Here is a 20,667-nt window from a genome sequence, read left to right as displayed (position 1 = left end):
TAGTTTAAAATGACACGAGCCATACATGCACTGCGTTCTATCAACAGAAAATATCTCTCGTGCGATATATTCAATACTGATACATTTTTATACATAAATTATAAAAAGGTTTTGCGCGTGAGCCGGTGAGCCTAAACCGCGCTTTTGAAGCGTTATTCGAAAGACCATTATAAGCGAAGTGCACAAGTATCGAGTTAAAAATCAAACGACGCGCGCTATCTTCTTGCGACAAGTTGCTATAAAAAAGCGTTGCAGAATTCGGAGAATGCGTCTAAACCACGGCCATGTGAATATACAATTTCATAAATATACACAAGCAAAAACACGTGAAATAAATACGCTTGGAATATCTTTTTGATCTTAAAGTCCTTCAACAGAGTTGCAGAGCTTCCCTTAGATATGCTATATAATAGAGTAAAACTTGAAATGCACTTCTCTTTTTTTCTGAAAATACCGCTTTTGCTTATGTTCCCATTTTCCAGCCATCGTCTTGGTTGTTCATGTATGCCTCGCGGCGCACCGTAAACATTCAGGTAGAAAATATCTCGCAGCTCTTCGCTGGTATATTCAAAAGACCTAATAACCCCATCCGCGTTTAACGTGTCTCGATATTACACTTGAATACAAACATATGCACGCGCACATTCTACATCTCTCTTTCACTCTCATTTTCATATTTTAAACGCACTCACACACGCACACGCTCCGCTTTCCTGTTCACCTTCTCGTGGCATATAAAAAAGCGCTCGACGCCGGCTAATTGAAAAATGAAAACAAGTGTTACACTTCCTACCGGTTGTCGCGAACGAGAGTTGCGGCAAACATTGTGCAAAGTAACAATCCGTAATTATGATGTTGAATAAATAAAACCGTAACAAAGGCTCCTTTTGATTTTCATGAGGGATTATTTTGAAACCATTTATCCATACTGAGCTGATTGAAAACTGAAAGCATTTATCAATATATTGAATTCATCGAAATATTCCAGAAGCTGATCTAATCCGAAACAAAATAAAATGTCACACGTGGAATAACAATATCTCTTACGTCTTGAAACATAATTGTGAAAAAAAAATCATATGGCATAATCGATTATTGACGTTAATGGGTGCTGGAAATCATCCAAATGCTTCAACATGCAACAGCAGTTCTGTTATCCTGCACAATGTTTGTTCGCTATAAATGTAAATACGTATTACATATACGTATATGTATATATATTTATATATATTTATATATATATATAAATGAAATTATAAACTAACATTTTGTTTTGTTTAATGTTTTAATAATTAATAATATTAATAATATTAAAAGTAACTAATCGATATTTTTACGATAATTACATATAACGAGATGTTCGCAGCACATCTGTCCATTTATATCATTACGTTGTTACACACATGCGTGCATACATACATGCATATATTACATATATATCACATGTAACATAGATGTATGCGACATGTTACATATATAACACATACATATGTATATATATGCACATGCGTGTCTTGTGTGCTTACATTTGTATAATTATGTTCGTAAGATATTTACAATTGCAGAAGGGTATGATCTCATTATTTTGTAGGCACTATGGCTTTGGACGTACACTAAGTTGTACGTTAGGGTACATCCTTAAGGGACTTCCAGACGAGACAATTTCCCCAGTGTGTCCTTGAGCTCTCGAGGAACCAGAGGAGGATATCTCCGCGTCTCGCGAGTCGCCTCCCTCGATAAAACAATCCCAGCGCCACTCGACGGAATTCAAGTGTCCACCGGTAAGAAACTCTCTGAAAATTCCCAGTAATCAGGTCCAGCATAGTACTATGTGTTCTGAATGGATCTTAGACGATGATCGTTACGAGTCAGAATTAAATATGCATTTAGATGCGACGATATAGCCTAAGATCTCTCGCTTGTTCTCGTCCTTGCACGTTTTAGAGTTCATTTCCGTTCATCTTTCCGACACCAATGAAAAGAAGCTAATCAACATAATGATCCGTTTGGATCAACTAATTACACAATCGCCGTGACAGTCATTAATCATCCTCTTTTTTTTTTTTTCTTTTCTTTTCTTACGCCTCTTTCATAAAATAACAAGAAACAATGCAATACACTTTACAATGTAAATTTGTCACGTTGTGGCCGAAAATTTTCGACCAGTTAGAAATACAAAGGTACGCGGAATAAAATTACTGCACGCCGTCGAACAATTTCAATCAACGAGATAACGCATATCCGTGCTGTACGTTAAGAAACGTGCATCGTCTGGACAACAGCCTCTCCATTCGTGAACACAATTTGGAAAATCGTCTTAGTCCCAATGATGCGATGGTAAAAAAGAGATAGTCGTCCTCAAACAGTCCTCGCAATATCGTATGTCCTCCCTCTTCCTTTCCCGCCCGATCAAAAAACTTTACACCGGAAAAGGTCGATGAGTCTAACCATCTTATTCGTTTCACAATTGAACAACTACAAAAAAGTAATAAGGTCGTTGTCCGACACGAGTACAGTCTCTCTTCTCTCTTAATCCTCGAATGCATTCTCTTCCTATCTCTTAGCTCAATTTACAATATTATTATAGATTGCACAAAAAGACGCCTTTACTTCACGCGCGCTCTCTCTCTCTCTCTCTCTCTCTCTCTCTCTCTCTCTCTCTCTCTCTCTCTCTCTTTCTCCTTTGCTCTCTCAAGAGAATCTTCGCAATCCACTCCGCGAATGTAATCGACCATATCAAGCCGGAAGCACGTGCTAACAATTTCATGATATGTTTTTCCTGTGCTTCGCGGTTCGGTTTCCCTGCATCCAGAGTTTACGATCCGCAATATATATAAGCAATTAAAATGATATGGCCAAGAAACAATCCGAAACAAGACACACACACACACACACATACATATATTATATATAAAATGTGTGTGTGTGTGTCTTTTAGATATATACGTGAAAACAACATAGAATATTAAAATATTTTGGGTAAGACGGATCAATAACACGTCATTTCTTCCTAATTTTTATATGGAACAGACAATAATTGACCGATTAGTAAAATTATTTACGGAAAATTATAATCCATTCCACGTAAATTGTATTTACAATCTATCGTTCGTGTCAAAAGGCAAAAATTGCGTCACGCGTGTTTTGATCATCTTTTTATTGTTCCTCTTTAACGTTAATCGCGGCAATCGGTGTCCAGATCGAAAAAAACATATTTGTTCGGAGAAATAGTAAATAAATTATAATGACTTTGCATGTTCGCTAACGAAGTTCGACGCACGGAACGAAATTACCAACACTATCGTGTAACGCATTTATACTGCTCTGTCAGTTTCCTCTGTTCGAATGCCAAGGAAGCAAACTCAGAGTGTTAGTCCAAAAAGACAAGAACGTTCTTATTAATAACGCTGATATTCCTAGAACTTGAAATCGAAGAGATCCGAAAGACCTTCCTCAGTGCCTAATGAGAACGAGTAGTCGTTCTCGGAGAGAGGTGGTTCCAAAGTCAGTAGTTGTTCCCCAAATTCGAGAATACTCAGATCTGTAACAAAAGTGAGAAAAATGGTGGATTTGTGACTATGTCAATCCATTAATTTCTTAATCCGTCATAAAGATATTATTAATTCAACAACTTCATTAGCTTATTTGCAAACAATTACTTGAAAGAATAATTCTGAAAGCTTTATAAACATAAGAAAAAAATGCCTGCGACATTTAAATAAACGTGATATCGTATTATATTCGATATATATTATTTTCACTTCAAGGAAATTAAAAAATACGTATATATTTACAATAATGTAGCAATCTGATTTACTCTTCGATTCTTATAAATGCGTCATAAAGTTCCTCTGCGTTTTAACAAGTTTGCAAGTTTGTTATAAAGCGTTAATGAATGCAATTAATGCACGTTAGTTTCTAGAGTTAGATTATGTTAAGACTTGATGTGTCATGTTATGATTAGATTATGTTAAGAGCAGCAGATATGCCTACAAGCTTATATTAAATACATTTCGAAGATAAATGCACCAAATGCTTTATAATAGATCGTTTAGTCGTAAGAAAATTGCTCTTCGTGATACCAAAGTCAAAGTATTGCAAAATTCGAGTCCACTGTCATCGTTCAATTAGCATTTATGTAAATGATTAAATTATGATTGATTCTCGCATTACACGAATGTATGTGTATCTTGCGATATACTCTATTCAAAATAATTTTGGTCGAAATTTAGTCTTAACACGTTGATCACACTAAACATATTCTAAAGTAAACAGAATAAAAAGAAGCCAATAGTTAGTATAACGTACCTTCGCGCGACGCGAGCTTTGCTGTTTGAAACCGTTACCTAACTAGAACTCTGCCTGTGATGTGATTTTAAAAACTTTAACACACAAGTCACAGCCAGAGCTCCATCAGGGTACGGCCATCATCCATTGGTGAAAAGGCAGTGAAATATTCAAAAGAAAGGTAATATAAATTATTATGTTACATGAAAATAAAATATAAATATTGCTACCTTTCTTTTGAATAAAGTTTGACCAGAAATGATTATTAAATTATAGTGTAGAATACGTTCTTTTCAAGTGAGCAAGAAATAATACAATATGTTTATAAGATAATCATCTCGGTATAATCATCTGCATTCTGCGAGAATTTCAACGAGAAAAGAACATATAATATTTCGGAAATATCTTTCAACAATATAAAGGCAAAAAGATTTGCAAGTATTTTTATTTAAAAAAAAAAAAAAATACAATCATATATAAAGCTTACCAAATAAAGTGTTAGATTATACAAAGCATTAAAAAATTTTATGTAAGAGAAGATAAGAAAGAAAAGTGAAAAGGATAAACAAATTACGCAACAAAGTATATATCTATTAGAATCTCAATAGAAAAATACATATATTCGCTAAACTTCAAATAATATCTGCTCAATTCTTTAATATCAATTATAAAATGATAATTTGAATATTGATTTCAACATATGTGTGTGTACGTATAAAAAAGAAATAAAATATTGTATTTACAAAATGTATCATTGATAGCAGAAGATATTACATAACAAAAAAAAAAAAAAAAAAAAAAATAATTTATAATTTCGTATTCTTAATATAATGCATATTTAATTGTGCATTTTAGTTTACAGTTTAATAATATAGTGCATAACATATAAATATAAAAACATATATGGGGAATTTTTTAAAACACATATGAAAATGACACATTTGTAAAATGTGGTAATTATAGTTCTAGAACAAAGCAAGTCTCAAATTTGCAACAAAAGTATGAGATAACAAAGCAACTTACTAAAAAGCTTGTTATAAAAATTAATCTAATTTTTTTCTACTTTAATGTATTCTTTCCAAAACTTAAATTAGAATTTGCGCTACTTTTAAAGGATCAACCATTAATATAAATTACGAAAGAAGCTCTTCAGGCAGGCCACATAAACAAGCAATAATTCTTACAATCCTACCTGAGGTGCTGATTTGGTCCTCCGTTTGGAGTTGGAATTTGCCACCGCCCATTGGTCCATAATCGTCGGATTCGCATAGGAACGCGTCCTTTATGCTTGTTATACTGGTAACTGCAGTTACAGAGTTACACAGACGATCGTTCAGGGAACTCTCGTCGGAAGGTACTGGCTCGACTCGCACATCGTTTTCTCTATTAACCAACAGTTCAAAAGGCAAACAGGGTATATCGGATTCTTTTGATTGAGGCACAGATTGCGTTGTTGCGTATCCGGAATAGGGCGATGTTTTGACTGCGGAATCGTCGGGACACAAAAACACTTCTATCTCTCCGTGTTCCGACCTCATGTGCATCTGAAGCTGAAAATATTATCGATGTGTTTAGAAGACCGGAATGAAATTTAACAATTAACGTAAAAAATATTTTTTTTTTCCCTATATTAAGGAGAGCAAAAGAATAAGCAATCCATACAAACAGTATCAAAGTTGACTCATATTTTACCTTTTGTTGACCAAAATTATTAATAGGTTGTGGGACATGGAGGGTAGCTTCCGGCGGGGCTTTCACAGCCATAATAGCTTGATCTTTGTACATTGGGACTGAACGTAAATCGTGATACGTTACATAAGCGTATTGTCTATCTGCACAGAGTTCACGTAGGTTCTTATCAGCACCATGGATCAATCGATCCAGAGTGTTCTCTTTAGCTTCTAAGTCCGCGACCTCTCTCCTGAGATTGGCGATGTCGTTCCGATTATTCGGTAATTGACCGCCTCTGCAACAAGCAAATTTGCATCTTGAGTACAATCTCAGATTTACGAGATCGGCGATAACATACAATAATATTGACGGATAACGTACTTCCATTGGATATTGTTTTTACTTTTCTTCTCTAAGATACCGATGCCCTCTAAAACATTAGTAATGTCGTATATACGACGTTTTTGTACCTCCAGCTTCTCTGACGCTACATTCAAGTCCACCACACCGTCCTGACTACTCTCGACTAAATGGATGAACTTTTTTGTGAGTAAACTCAAAGATGTGTCATACCGTGTCCTTTCTACAGTTTTACCTGCAACATAACAAACGATCCTTGAGTGATGTGTGAAGGAGCGCGAGAGAAAGATCGTTAAAGCAAAAACAAAATTTACTTTTGGTGGGTGTGTGACCAGTTAAAGAATTCGACCCGGATCTTCTACGTTTACCTCTGGGTGCCTTGAAGGCAGACTGACTGGGACCAGTTGTGCCTACCTCCAAATTCAGTCTTCTTTTTACCGCTTGAACTGATATCTGATAAAATGCAAATTCGACTAGTTAATATATCCACGCCAGTGTAATATATTGAAACGTATCGTCAATATATCGAAATTATCCTAAAGTAACTTGTTTCACCTCAGGTCGTGGCGGTGGTTGCGTGGGTTTTCTTGTTATTTGATAACACGGTGTTTGTCCATATTGGTGATCCTGTAAATGAGGACTCGGTGTTTCTTCCGCCACTTTCTGAGGTTGAATTTCGTCCAACGATCCATCCTCCAAAAACTCAGTCTTTACTGTAGAAAAATGTTATCTAAGTGAGTTAGTGTCATCTGAGAGCTAACAATGATAAAATATTTTGATAGCTTTCGCTACCAGTGACTTACACAACTTCGTTTCTGCCATATCTGGTGTAACAGGCCTCGCTGGATCCTCCAGGATCACTTGTCTCCTTACTCGAGGCATTTTAGCAATGTGATTGTATCTGAAACAATGATACATACATAATTATATAAAGCTATATTATATAAATTATACTTTAATTAAAGAATGAAAAATTGTTTACAATACAATGCTATTAACAATTTTGAAAGATTCATAGAAATAAAATTACATAAAAAAAATTTATGATATGATAAACAGATAGAGATATTGAGATCCTTAACTGTGCACTGATTAAATGCGACAATAAATTAGCCTACAGATTTAGACATCACAGTTTGCAAATGTATACTGAACACAAACTAATCCTGTATATCGAAAGTTTTGTGCCACGACATGGTAATCGACACAGAATGAAACGACGAATAAAACTGTAAAAACAGTTGTATTGTTACAGTAAACAAACCGATTGCACGGTAAGATTTCGCGTGAGAAAAATAATCTCGGCGACACGACGGCGCACAGACCTGTTTCTAAGTACACTCCGCATTTTCGGTCGCTAACCGCTGTTGTACGTCGCGTACATGTGTCGGCACGTTACACGTGCGACCAGTGTCATTGTTAAATACCAAGGTTCTCACGAAAAGACACCGTGTTGATAACGCGAGTAAAGAAACACTGTTTATCCGTACATTAGGATATACGTCGATCGCGCGCGCCGAAGCGACAAATGCACATATACCGTCAGCAATAACGGAAGTCGTAAGGGCGAAGCGAGCATTGCGCTAGACGAGTGTGCTGCACGATATTAGCATCTCTGTGGCGGAAGATGCAATCGGATTGCGCGATACCGTGCTTTAGGCCGCGTACGCACGAGAATTACGAGTTCCATGAAAGTAGCTGTGAAAAATAGGGAAAAAATGACATACTTCAAAAAAATCGATTTCTATTTGCATTTTGAAAATAAAATATAAAAGTAAAAAAATTAATTTTGAAAGCAGAAAGGAAAAAATAAAACTCAGAACGAATTTGAGTTTAATCCGCTAAAATTAAAAAAAAAAATAATAAAAAATTTGTAAAACAAAAATAGCAATAAAATAAAATTAAAAGAAATTCAGTTTCTATATAATTTGTAAATTAAAAAAAAAAATTTTTTTTTTAAATTAATTAATCTTTCATATCTATAAAAAATTAAAGAAAAAAAAATTGTAATTAATAAAGTTGAGAACAAAATTAAAATATAAAAATACAATAATTTTCAGCCAATAGCTTTCTAAAATATTTTACGTTCTAAACATAGATATGTGTATTCAATTTTGAAACGAAGATACCGTGTCTAAGAATAGTTACGGATATGAGAACATTGTTGACTTTACCGATTTTTAATTTCTAATTTACGAATATATTACACGTGTTGCTTGAAACTCATCTAAATACAAACACAATTACATTGAAAATTAAGTATTAATGGCAATAATTTAACTTTTTGATTCTCCATGTCTCCCTCAATCCCCAATGTAATTCTGCAATTTGCATAAGTAAAACTCACTACACAAAATTATACAGTTACATTTGTACAACAATCTATGTAAATTTCGCAGATCTGTGAAAAGATCGAATGCAGAAAAATGTTTCACGATGGAAAAAAATTCAAAATTTCAATACAATGAAGACGTTATCTTTAAGAATTGATTACAATGCAATTTCGATAAAGTTTAATTTCCGATACAAAAGAATATTTTGTGCTAATTACGTTTCCATTCTTCTAAATAAATTTTTACCCGTTTGTAACGCCGAAATCGAGATTATATTATATTTGTCTAAATTATAATATCGGTTTCAATACTTGATTACATTACAAAATGCTCAAAATACTGGCACAGTTGATGAACCGTCATCAGCCAAGTATTCCGTTGATAAGTCCGAAGTCGTTAAACAGTAGGACTTAATCAAGAGCCGATCAAAAGTTTTAATTCAAGCCAGTTGTTTATTCACGTACTTGTCTTTTGGAACTAAAAACAAAAAGTAAAATTTGCGTGTATCCAGAAATTAACAATAGTAAACACAAGTTTAATGCGTGAAGAATCGTGGCATTCGCGTAAAACGGTCCTTTTCTTAGAGATTAATTCATTATGTGTTAGCTCTAAAGCATCCACATACGACATCATTTATATCGCATATTCATCAGAAGCTATAAATAAGATTACGTTCTCGAAAGTCATTTCTTGAGTAAGTATGCCTGCGTCACTAATCGCCCATTAACATTGCAATAGTAGACTTTGCGAGATGCGCTGTTTATCGTTTTACATACGCAAATTCGGACGTAATGCGACAAGAGTTATCATGTGTGACTTTTTTAATATATATATATATTTAATGCGTAATATGTATTACTATTTATATCTTATTATTTATTATTATATATAATAATAATGCTTATTGCATCAACGTATATAGTCGCTAAATAAGTAAAACTAAATCGGAATTAATTTTATGTTTAATATTTGTATGTATTAATAATTGTACACATGAATTTTAGATATTTAGGCAGTTATTTATTCACGAATATGTGCACAGAACACACCGGCCGGAAATCATATAGTTAACTATACAGCCCTTTACCGAATACATGCGTTCGCTCCTTCTCTGTTCCACAACAGCGGTTCTCAAGCGGTTTTCTAGACGACACTGAACACATTGCTTTTAAAGGTCAAGAAAAAAAATTCGATAAAATTTAAAAAAAATATATATAAATAAACATATAATAATTAATGTGTGTGTAACATTTATTATGTGAGTTTTTTTTTTTCTTCGCTCTTGTTTTTCATCTTTCGCGGCAGAAGATTGTTTAGCTTTGAGAATCGTTGTAGCGCAAGGAAAATATTCCCTGTCCTACGTTTAAAGAAAATAAACTCACTGCTTATCGTGTGTTTCTCTGTTTTTCTTCGTTACATATAACCAGGAGAATCGCCAGGAGACAAAGCGGCATGTAGCAACAAAGTAATCGGATGCAATAAGGAAGCAAATTAGAAGTATCGTATCGCCGAGACGACGATTTAAATCGAATGAGACACCTCAGGAACAACCTTGCGTTACGAACATTCGTTGCGCGGATGAGAACGGACCCATGGTGCGGCGCTCGGCCCAGGGAATTTTCGAAAAAAAGAGCAAGCGTTCCGGGATGAGACGATCGTTCCGGGTGTGGTTTAAAGAAACGGCCTATCGCAGGATCGCAAGTCTCGAAAATATTCGTCCTGAACTGCCATTTTAATTTACTCTGCTCACAAGAAATTCATGTAACTTTTCTAACACAAGTTAGCATTCAACAAATATATTTTTCCTAATATTTACTTGTTCTCTTGGTCTGTTTTTTTTTTCCCCTAGAATACGTTTTCCTCCGAACAAGCCGATTATACTTCCGGTGGCTTGTTTATTATCTAGATTCGTAAAATTTTATATATAATGTGCGCACGTGTGTGGATCTATATTTAGAGGCCGCTAATTATAGGCGATTGATAATGGAATTATATTATATATCAATTAAAATTAAACACAATTAGTTAATTACGTTGGAATGCATTTTAGAATTATTCTACAACATTTCATATGTTGAGTCAGCATGTCTCGAGTACGGGCAGACGTGAATCGAAAGAGAGAAATAAGGGATCGGATATTGTAGCACCGGATATACGAAGTGCCGGCTTCGAAGTTCTCCTGAGCCTTCTGCCGAAACACGATTAGGCAGCGTGAGCTGCCGGAATCTCCCGAGGCCAATAGCATCGCGATTCACCGGCCTCGGAGGTTGGGAGCAATGCACAACGTGGAGTCATTGATTGGTCGGCCGTTATCTCGAAGATGAAACGCCGCGCGGAGAATCGCATGCCGCATCGGACGAGAACGGCGCTCTGCAAGCGCGATGGAGCATCGATTGAGGAATAGACTGCCCTTTTGCGCGTGAAAATAAAATCCGTCACCGAATCGCTCGTCCGTACGAGATATCGTTACCCAAACGCGACGGATGAAATCGCATCTTCCCGTCCGTTGATTGGCCGATCCGTGGGGATAACGCGAGGTCGGCTGCGAAACCACGTTGACGAGTCCCGAGACCAGTCGGCAAAATCGACAAAATCGCAGTGCGCCACGCCACTGCCGACCGTGCGTCCGCGTTGCGTTCTGACGGGAATGCGAGTTACTCGACTACTTACTCGGAGGTTAATAAAGCGTTACTAATAGTCGCGGCCTTCCCCTCCCTTCCCACCCCCGATTCAGCAACTTTGCTCCGTAATGTTCGCGGCCGAGGCGCGACGTGGATACTAACGCCGGGTCCTCAGCGCGCCGAGGGCAGGAAATGCCGCCGACGCAGCGGGTGTTCATGGAACGTGCGCTGTGCGAAGACGCAAAACGAGTGCGCGACCGTGTCTCGTGTGCACGAAGCTTCAGGCGACCAGATGTAATGACAGAGGGTCGTCCCTCTCTCCTTCTTACTTGCCCTTTTACTTCACTTCTTCCGCTCGCCGAGGTCTCAGATCGCGAACTCCATCGACACCAGGCACGACCGCGTCTCCTTTAACGCTTGAATCTCTCTCTCTCTCTCTCTCTCTCTCTCTCTCTCTCTCTCTCTCTCTCTCTCTCTCTCTCTCTCTCTCTCTCTCTCTCTCTCTCTCTCTCTCTCTCTCTCTCTCTCTCTCTCTCTCTCTCTCTCTTTCCATCAACCAACCCGATTAATTCCGAATTCTGAATGATGATATTGAGAAAAGTAGCTTCACGAAGCCTCGTCGCCGCCTCTTTGCATTTCACGTTCTTCGCCTCTATTATCGCGGGCTGACGAAAAACGCGGGTGGTGCCGGCATCGAGGCGCGCGATCAGCTGTTAACGCCGATCGAAAGCCGCACGTTGCAGCCAGCGTTTCTCGCTCGGGTCGTCGATTGTCGCCGGATTCTCGGAAGAGGGAGAAAGCGAGACCCCCCCCGCGGGAAAAGCACTATCGAGTCGTTAGTCCCAATACGTGGCCAATGGCGCACGAGCAGAAAATGCGACACCTCCCCATCGGCGGAATTGTCAAATAATATCCGTACGTTTTCGAAAGTCGTGTACGGCTGTGTGCGCGCTTCCCATCAACTCCCGCTCGCTCGAGCTCACCTGTTTTGTGTCCATCAATTATATTAATCGGACACGCTGACGTTAATCAAGAATGGGCGTTCGCGGAATTCCGAGGATCTCGATATCTCTAATATCGTATCACTCTCGCGCCGGTAACGAGAATCGAAGTCACGACCTCGTAACACACGCGCTCTCTTACTCGGAGAACGTGCATACCGACACGCGGATGCGCGCGTATAGGAGCTGTTATGCGAGCACTCGCTCGTGTACGGCACGCACACCGAGACGCACGTTTATATACGTATACACTTATATATACACGACGCACGCATGCCGGCTCGATCGCGGTCGGAGGGAGATACGCGCGCTAACACACACACACGCACACACACACATACGCGCGCGCGCGCTCGCGACGAACACGTGTGCGCCCGTATATGTGTACTATCGCGACTGACTCGTTTAAAGAGCCGAGACGGCACCGCCGGATCCCTAGTAAGGCGCGCTACCGGCACGTTACAAAGGAACGGCACAACGCACCGCTGGTGCCGAGATATTTTCTAAAGATGCCCCCTCGATTCCGACGAATGCGCGAGACGAAACGAAACGCTTTCTCTCGGCGGGCACCGTGGCGGCGAGCGACCGGAAAAACATCGGGAAAACGCCGATCTGCTACTTCGCGTGGGGAGGACGCGAAATGCGGCGTGCGAAAACACGCCGACGGTGGTGGCACGCGTCGATCGAGCGAGAAGACGGAAGTGGCGCGAAGAGAGATACACACGCCCGCTCTCCGCGTTCGTTCCGTCTCTCTTTCCCTCGCGTTCCCTGGTGTTTTCTACTTACTTGGCTGCTCGCAAGCGTGTGCGCTGCGCCGCGCAGTATTTTGAGACGCAGACCCGCGCTCTCTTCCGGGAGGAGATTCAGCAGGGCCAGGCACACGGCGCGCGGCGCGTGTCACAGGACGGCGATGCCGGGCATCCCAGCCTAGATCTCCCGCGAGCGACGGACTCCAGGAGCGAGTCCTGGCACTCGAGAGAGAGAGAGAGAGAGAGAGAGAGAGAGAGAGAGAGAAAGAGAGATATGGCACACGAGAATCGCAGATGGATGACAGAATCGTGCCGGGCGGATCGTGCGCCCGGAACAGCCGGGACTCGAGAGAAGCGCGCGCGTCCTCGTCGTCCGCGGTCGAGATAGAGAGAGAAAAAGAGAAAGAGAGAGAGAGAGAGAGCTCGTGCGATCCGATCGCTGTGAAATGCACCTCGCGTATTAGCGTGATCACTCGCTCGCCCTTTCCCTTCGTCCACTCAATCCCGTCGTCGTCGTCGTCGTTCTCGTCGCCGTAATCGTCCTCGTCGCCGTAATCGTGGCCGTGCTCGTCGTCATAGTCGTCGTCGATGTTGCGCTACACACTGTCGTACTTGGCAATTTATCCCTCTTTTTCTCTTCGCATGTATCTCTCTTTCTCTCGAGGCCGCTCGTTTCTCCGACCGTGCTGCTAGAGCACGGTGTCCATTTTCTTCGCGGTCCAATGCCGCCGTTACGGTTACGCTACGCACAGACGAATCGACGCAAGCAGGCAGGCAGGCGGGCAGGCAAACGAACGGTCGAGCAGGTAGCCGGAGCAGGCAAGCAAACGGCTCCCCGCGACGAGAATGCGTTTTTCGATCCCGAGAAAATACGCGGGATCGGGGAACGTTTATGGCGCTGTTCCGGGCGCCGTGTGTTTCCGCTGCTTTTCACTGTCGAGAATGCGGCGTGGCGCGCTCGCTCGTTCGCTCGCTCGGGCTTTACAGCGAGCCCCGCCTCGGCATGTTCGGCTCGACTCGGGCCGACCAGGCCAGTGAGCAAAGAGAAACGAACCTTCTCTCTCCTTCTGCGTGTCTCTCGAGGTGCCGCGCGCGCACACACGAGGCCGGATCGCGAGGAGATCCGAGCGGATCAGTCAGCTTGTTTCGCTCCGCTCTATCCGCTATACGGGTACGTACGGGACCTGGGCTCTCTATGGCGCACTGGCACGACTGGCCGGTTCTGGCTGCAAGTAGCGGATAGTGTGCCGCGTGCGCCGCGCGCCGGTCTCTCGGCGATGCCAGAAGAGAGAAAGAGAGAGCGCGCCGAGGAACGCCAGCAGACGGAGAAGCATCGGCCGCATGTGCGTGTCGTAAATGTCTGTTGGGGGATCCCACTCTCGTCGAGAGGTGTATACCAACTCTCCGCGCGCACCAGCTGTGTGTCAATGTGTACGAAATCGCAACGTCGTGTCGCCGCCGGCGGGCGCATGCATACGCGACCGCGGAAAAGCGTGGTGGACGCGCGCGACGGCGCGAGTATGTCGGCTGTTCTTTCACACGCATCGCGACGACTCGGCTCGCGCGTGCGCCGCGAGCTGGTGAAACGAGTGCGAGCGAGCGAGCGAGAAAGCGCGGCGATGCTTCTGAACGTGTGTGTGTGAGCGATGTTATAGCGCGTGTGCGCCCACCTCGTCCCCCGTTCGTAGAGCTTTCTCGCGATTACATCGGAAACCGAGAGCTATCGCGATTGCAAATTTTGCGGTTGATCGACAAGATTCTTCCCCCCCCCCCTCCACCTTCCCTCTCCCTTTCGGTTAAATGACACTTCGAATCGCAGGGAACAATGTAAACAATACAAAGCGTAAACTTACCAAAATAACGTTTTAGTTTTTTTTCACCGCACCGCTTGCAGCGAGCCCAGAGCGTTCGCACCGGCAGAAGGCACTTTCACAGATCGACGATCCCGGAACGTGTTTCGCGTTTACGCGGCGGCAACGACGCGTTATTCCTCGCCGCCTTTCGTAAGTACGCGCGTCCGCGACCAAACGGCGACACCTTCGTCGTAGTGGTAGTGGCGACAGTGGTCGATCGTTGGTGAGCGTGCAGCGTGTCCGTGAGGCGCGCGCGCGTAACGAGCCGGCGTACCGGCCATCTGCCGGTCGCACGCGACAGCTGAAATACGCGCGCCAAAACCGTCGCCGCGCTCTACCTCTTCTCCGTTGAGGTCCTTGCCGCACCACCGTCACCAGCTTGGTACGTGGTGTCCGATATGCCCCAACAGCACCTGGATATCGAAGCGCGTACTCGTATGAGGCATCCGTCGTTGAATAAAGACACCGATAAAACGTCTTTCTCGTCAGATCATTCGATAATCACACGTCCGATAACGTCAGTTCATTACCGTAATTACGAGCGCGCTCCGTGCTGCCTCACACGCGTCATCGCATCCCGTCGAGAGTCACTAAAGCGTCGACGAAGAGCTCGCACGACCATGGAGCGTGGTGGTCGCTTCGCACCTCTCGTTGGTTGGGTTTACCCGCCAAAAATCGGGGAACTGTACCTCTATTGCAGATCTGCCACGCGGACGACAACAATGCCGTGCCGAGAAATCTCTATGGGCGCCCCTCCTGTCCTCGTCGCGGCTTGGTTATCCACTCTCGGGGTTCTCACACGCACTCCCGCGTTTCCGAAGCACACCATTAACATACCGGTCCGCCATGCTCGGGGGTGTTGCCGAACAAAGTCTGAGTCTCTCTCCTCGTTTTTCCCTTCCTTTCTCTCTCCCTATACACGTCGACGATAGCGGGTCCCTTTAATCCGGGCCTCACGGCCGCCGCGATGGATCCAGTGGGGACAGAGGGGCAACACACAACGTTACGTGAACCACATACACGAATTATGCAATTTAGTGACGTATTAATGCGACGACGGTGATGGTACGAGCGCAAACACGCTTGCTTTCGACGATTCTGCCGGACACTGATGCCCCTCGTTTCTTGCCCGTTCTTGCCCGAAACTAAGCGTACGATCGTCCCTTCCTTTACGAATGGAGGGGTATTCGGTTGCAGGGCTGTAGTGGAACGGAAGCCGAACGGGCCCCGAGGATGTATCGAAACAACGGGAAAATTAAAGCGGGGATAAAATTATCGTCCACAAAAGCTCGCAGACTTTTATTTTAGTTAAATCACCGACAGTTTGTATCCGGTCTGTCATATTTGACAAAAAATGCGATAATGTGTGTCAAGTATACACACAAGAATATGTGCACTATCTTACAAGATCATAATATTTCTTTTATAATACAGCTTTTTCTGAAAATAATAATGGAAATAAATAATACATTTATCTTAATAAAATAATTTTCTCAAGAGATGGGAATGTCGCAGAAAGAATTGGATTTTTCTTTGGATTATTTTTATCAATTACATCATCTGCATATATGTATGTAAAATAGTCTAATGTAGAAAAACATACAATTAACTATCCTATTCAATCTTTAAAATACATAATTGTACGCATACATAGAGCATAGTTAGAGAAACACAAACATTAATAAGATTAAACATTAAAATACTAGTTCTATCAATGCAATCATAAATTGCACTACAAAACTTGCTTATAAAAGTATTTATCAAAAGTACATATTCAATTGAATATTGATCATACTTTACAAACTTATAACATAGCATGTTAATCATAAGAAATGCTTATAAATAATAAATAAACTGTGGTCCATAACGATAAAATGTATGCAATGAAATAGATCGCGTTTTCACAAAATGGACACTTCTGCAAACTCCAACTTTTCAACGCGTTTTCCCAAGAGGCCAGGTGACCTTGATACATGCCTGCGTCAAGCCAAGAAGAAGGGGGCCCGGTGCTTTCTTCATAACGTATTTATTTGAACCCTACAAAGCAAGTATAAAAGAATCGTATCCTCTATGTAGGCCGTAGGGGAGGCGCACAAGTCACCCTTCTTCCCGTCCTTCGGCTACCTCCCTCTACTTATTTTCTCCAACCCTCAAGCCAGCCTTCATTCCCACTTTTTCCACTGTTTTTAAAGCGTTGTCCAGAGCCGCTGTAGCGAACGTTGAGAAATGCGTCCAATGTGACGGGTGTGCTTGCTGCAGGCGGTTATAATTATATGTCGACTATTACGAAGACCTCGGGCCGATCCATTTGCGGACGATCGTAGATCTGCATTGCCGAGTACGTGATGGCCTTCACCTCGGCGCCCTGCGTATGCTTACCGATCGTGAACTCTTCACCATACGCAGTCGCCTTGATTTTGAAACTTTCTATGTCGAATTCGGTAATCTTGACCTTCTAATAACAAACGCGCGCAGATTTCTCTTTTAGTTTTAAATAAATGAGGACAGAAGAGTTTTGCAACTTTCAAAATTTTCTTGTTTTTTAATAAATAAAAAAAAAAAAAAACTCAGCTGTCGACTTTCAAATTCAATTTGCATATGTTCAAATCATCATAATCAGGATCATAATTATGCACGTGGGAGATATAAATCTAAGCATGAAAATAGAAAATAATTATACATTTTAATATGTAATAAAGAATCTTCATTTTAACAAAATGTGAACTTTGTTTTTATATATTGCTCGTGTAATTACATTAATAATATTATTATTGCTATTGAAGTAAATTATCGTTATTGCGACAATAAACGATATATATATTTATAGTTTGTTTAGCATAAATAATTTAGTGGAAAAATTGTACCTTGGGAATGAGGTATGGCTCGGCGCTAAACATGAAGAGCAGCTCGTCGAGGAAGTGGAACAGTAGACTCAGAAGATCCTCGCCCTCGGCCTCCACGTGCTGCACTTGCGTGACCTGTACGCGTTCCAGATCCGTCATGTAACCGAACATGGCCATCGCGCACTGCTCGAAAGCTTCCTGCAATGTCTCGCCCCATGCATGTAATCTAAAATGCGTAATTGTTGTTATTGAATCGAGCTTCGTCGCGAATACTATTTTTAAAAACCGTTCTTAGAAATCTAACGATGCCTCCACATCTTCACGCGACTATTCGCGCGTTTTTAGGTTAGCTGCTGATGTAACCTCCAAAAAGAACCGGTCGGCGTCGATATTAAAACATATAGATGTTTATACTTAACACATGGATGATTAATACTTACTGCACGTCCGCGGTATGATCAAGGTCTGTAATAGAAAATGCGAGTTTCGTTGTAAGCACTTTTGAAAAGTTTCGTAAGATTTGTTATAAACTAAATGTTGCGTAAGCCACGTTGAGAGTGATAATGAGACGAGGCACGAAATTTATCGCACGAAGACACTTCGGTCTTCCGTAAAAGCGAGCAAAATGATAATATTGAGAAACAATAGCAATAATCGATGCTTACACTCATATTTGATAGGCGGTATCTCGAGATTCTCTTGCACCAGCTCTTCCATGGTTGCGCACAGCTGATTCTCCACGTGAGTAAAGCGATCAGCTGATTCACTGACGGGTTCAATCAACGACGATGTAGTTCGCGTGGGTGAGTTCATGCCGGCCAGATGGCGTTACTTATAAGCGAATCGCTCTGCGAACGTATCGACCGAACTGATGAAAGTTGCATCGCGAGATTTGATAATACCGACCACTTACGAAGTAAGGAAATATTCAAGTTACAATTGAATCAAGAAACAATACAATTATCAATAAAAAATGGAAAATAAAAAACCTTATCTTTTTTTTATATATGTTATTAGTTGAAATATTTTGATAAAATATTTTTATATATTTTTTAAGTTTTTATATATTTAAAATATCTTGTAAACTATTGTAAAATATTAATTTTTTAAATTTTATTAAATGAGTGTTGAGACTGTTGTTTATTTGATAAGTGCGTTTTAAACGTTTTCTTGTAAAAAAAATATATTGAAAAAATATTATACGATAGAATTGTTAAACAAAATAAAATCTCATATGTACAATTTTATTTTGTATACGATCAAACAATTGAAATATCTATAAATAATAATAATATATATAAATAATAATTACTATTATATAACAATTTTTATAATAGTTATAACTTTTGTCATCTAACGTACATAAGAAGAACTCACAAAATTTAGATTTAGATATTCAATTTCTTATCTATATATTTAACTTTGCCAATTTTTCACTATCATCTAATCGTTACACCTGGTTCATTGCTTGCGGACCAAATGTAGATCGTTTAATGTAATTATATCATTGTGCAACAATGTTCACATCACGCGCTTGCACGCGTTTCTTTAGCGGTAACACGCACATCGGATAGTTGAAAACGGTTACTGTTAAGTGAACGGTGATCGGCATAAACATGTGTATACTACTTGGAGAGACCTACATATCTTTCTTCTGAACCAACAAAGAGAAGAAGAATTTTGTTGCCTAGACGCAGGACACGAATTAGTCTGAAATAAATTTTTTTATTCGGAAAAATTTGTTCAAGAAAATAAAAAATATAGAAAAATTATTTAGCTCTTTACAGATTTGTAACCATCAACAATTATAATATATTTTAAAAAGAATTTTATTCACGATCTTTGCAAATGATACTTTATATCCTAAAAATTATTTTTACACGATAGTTTTTTTTTGTGGTTTTAATTATAATTGTCATTGAAAGAAATAAAGTGAGAAAATAAAAAGAAATGATAATTTTGTAGATTTAGTTTTTATTTTAATTAAATATATAATATTATCAGACACAAAGTAGAAAATAAACGTAATATAGAGTTTATAAATAAGCTAAAAGACAATTGATAGGAAGGACATATGTGCGTACATTCTCTTATACAACCGAGGGAGGAAAAGACGCGTGGATCGCTTCTAATTGCTATGCGCGTCTTTCTGCTTTAATCCGACAAGGACTATTTATTTTTTTTATCTCTACAAGGACACACACGTTGTACTATCACTCACGCTCATTGATCCGCGCAAATGCATTTATGTAGATTATTATATGCAATTTGTGTCATATGATAAAGATGTTGATGTTTACCAAGCAAATGTTTAGCGTACTCGATATTAAAAATATGATTATTGGTTTTGGATTATTATTTGTATCGAATGTATCTGTACAAAATAATGATTGATAAAACATGTATGCTAATTTTTCGCGTGTGTGTATACGAAAAATGTCAAATAATATTACTACATTTATTGCGATACTTTATATATTATTAAATTATGTTATTTGCCAAATTTTTAATTTTAAATATATTTATATCATAATATAAATGTTATTAAACACAGACATATTTTGTACTTTTTATTTTAGAAATATACTACTATTCTTCTTCTTGTGTCAATAGAAATCAGTGACGCGTGCTGGTGATGTCATGTGTACTTTTTGTTATTTATAAAACCAATAAGGAAAACGCTGAACAATTTTTAAATTCCAGTGTTTAGTTAATTTGTGGTGTGCCCTAGTATTATCTACACGTCTTATTATACCAGATGTTGCGCGCAACACAGTTGCACACCAGATGTTACATATTTGTTAGAGGATACTGCTTAAGTGCAGCCTACAATTCTTTTAAATAATAATGCCGGTCACCTTTGTGTGACAATAAAATTGGAAACACGTGGTCAAGAATACGAGGAACTTATCCTTAGTTCAGCTAGCTTAGGAAAACTTCATGACATAA

General features: G+C 40.1%; 2 protein-coding genes across 7 annotated transcripts; both read right to left on the bottom strand.

The window, feature by feature from the left end:
• Positions 1–16,028, bottom strand: E2f1 (E2F transcription factor 1). Of its 6 annotated transcripts, none has more exons than XM_012363971.2 (8): positions 14,876–16,028; positions 7,122–7,219; positions 6,874–7,031; positions 6,633–6,771; positions 6,340–6,553; positions 5,980–6,253; positions 5,480–5,837; positions 1–3,541 (listed from the first exon to the last, which is right to left on the bottom strand). In XM_012363971.2, the coding sequence occupies exons 2-8, from the start codon at positions 7,198–7,200 to the stop codon at positions 3,417–3,419; spliced, it is 1,347 nt and encodes a 448-aa protein (XP_012219394.1). In that variant the 5' UTR covers positions 7,201–7,219; positions 14,876–16,028; the 3' UTR covers positions 1–3,416. The 6 variants fall into 6 exon arrangements, with proteins under 6 accessions (XP_012219394.1, XP_012219392.1, XP_012219395.1 ...); XM_012363969.2 differs by lacking the exon at positions 14,876–16,028 and adding an exon at positions 14,077–14,736; XM_012363972.2 differs by lacking the exon at positions 14,876–16,028 and adding an exon at positions 13,060–14,050.
• Positions 16,029–16,142: 114 nt separating this feature from the next.
• Positions 16,143–18,522, bottom strand: Archease (protein archease). Its single transcript, XM_012363978.2, has 4 exons — positions 18,384–18,522; positions 18,159–18,183; positions 17,740–17,944; positions 16,143–17,330 (listed from the first exon to the last, which is right to left on the bottom strand). The coding sequence occupies exons 1-4, from the start codon at positions 18,433–18,435 to the stop codon at positions 17,145–17,147; spliced, it is 468 nt and encodes a 155-aa protein (XP_012219401.1). The 5' UTR covers positions 18,436–18,522; the 3' UTR covers positions 16,143–17,144.
• Positions 18,523–20,667: the final 2,145 nt, after the last annotated feature.

The sequence above is a fragment of the Linepithema humile genome, chromosome 1 (assembly GCF_040581485.1).
Source record: "Linepithema humile isolate Giens D197 chromosome 1, Lhum_UNIL_v1.0, whole genome shotgun sequence".
Classification (NCBI taxonomy): domain Eukaryota; kingdom Metazoa; phylum Arthropoda; class Insecta; order Hymenoptera; family Formicidae; genus Linepithema; species Linepithema humile.
Note: the sequence above shows the minus strand (reverse complement) of the source record. Positions and strands in the feature narration are given on the sequence as shown.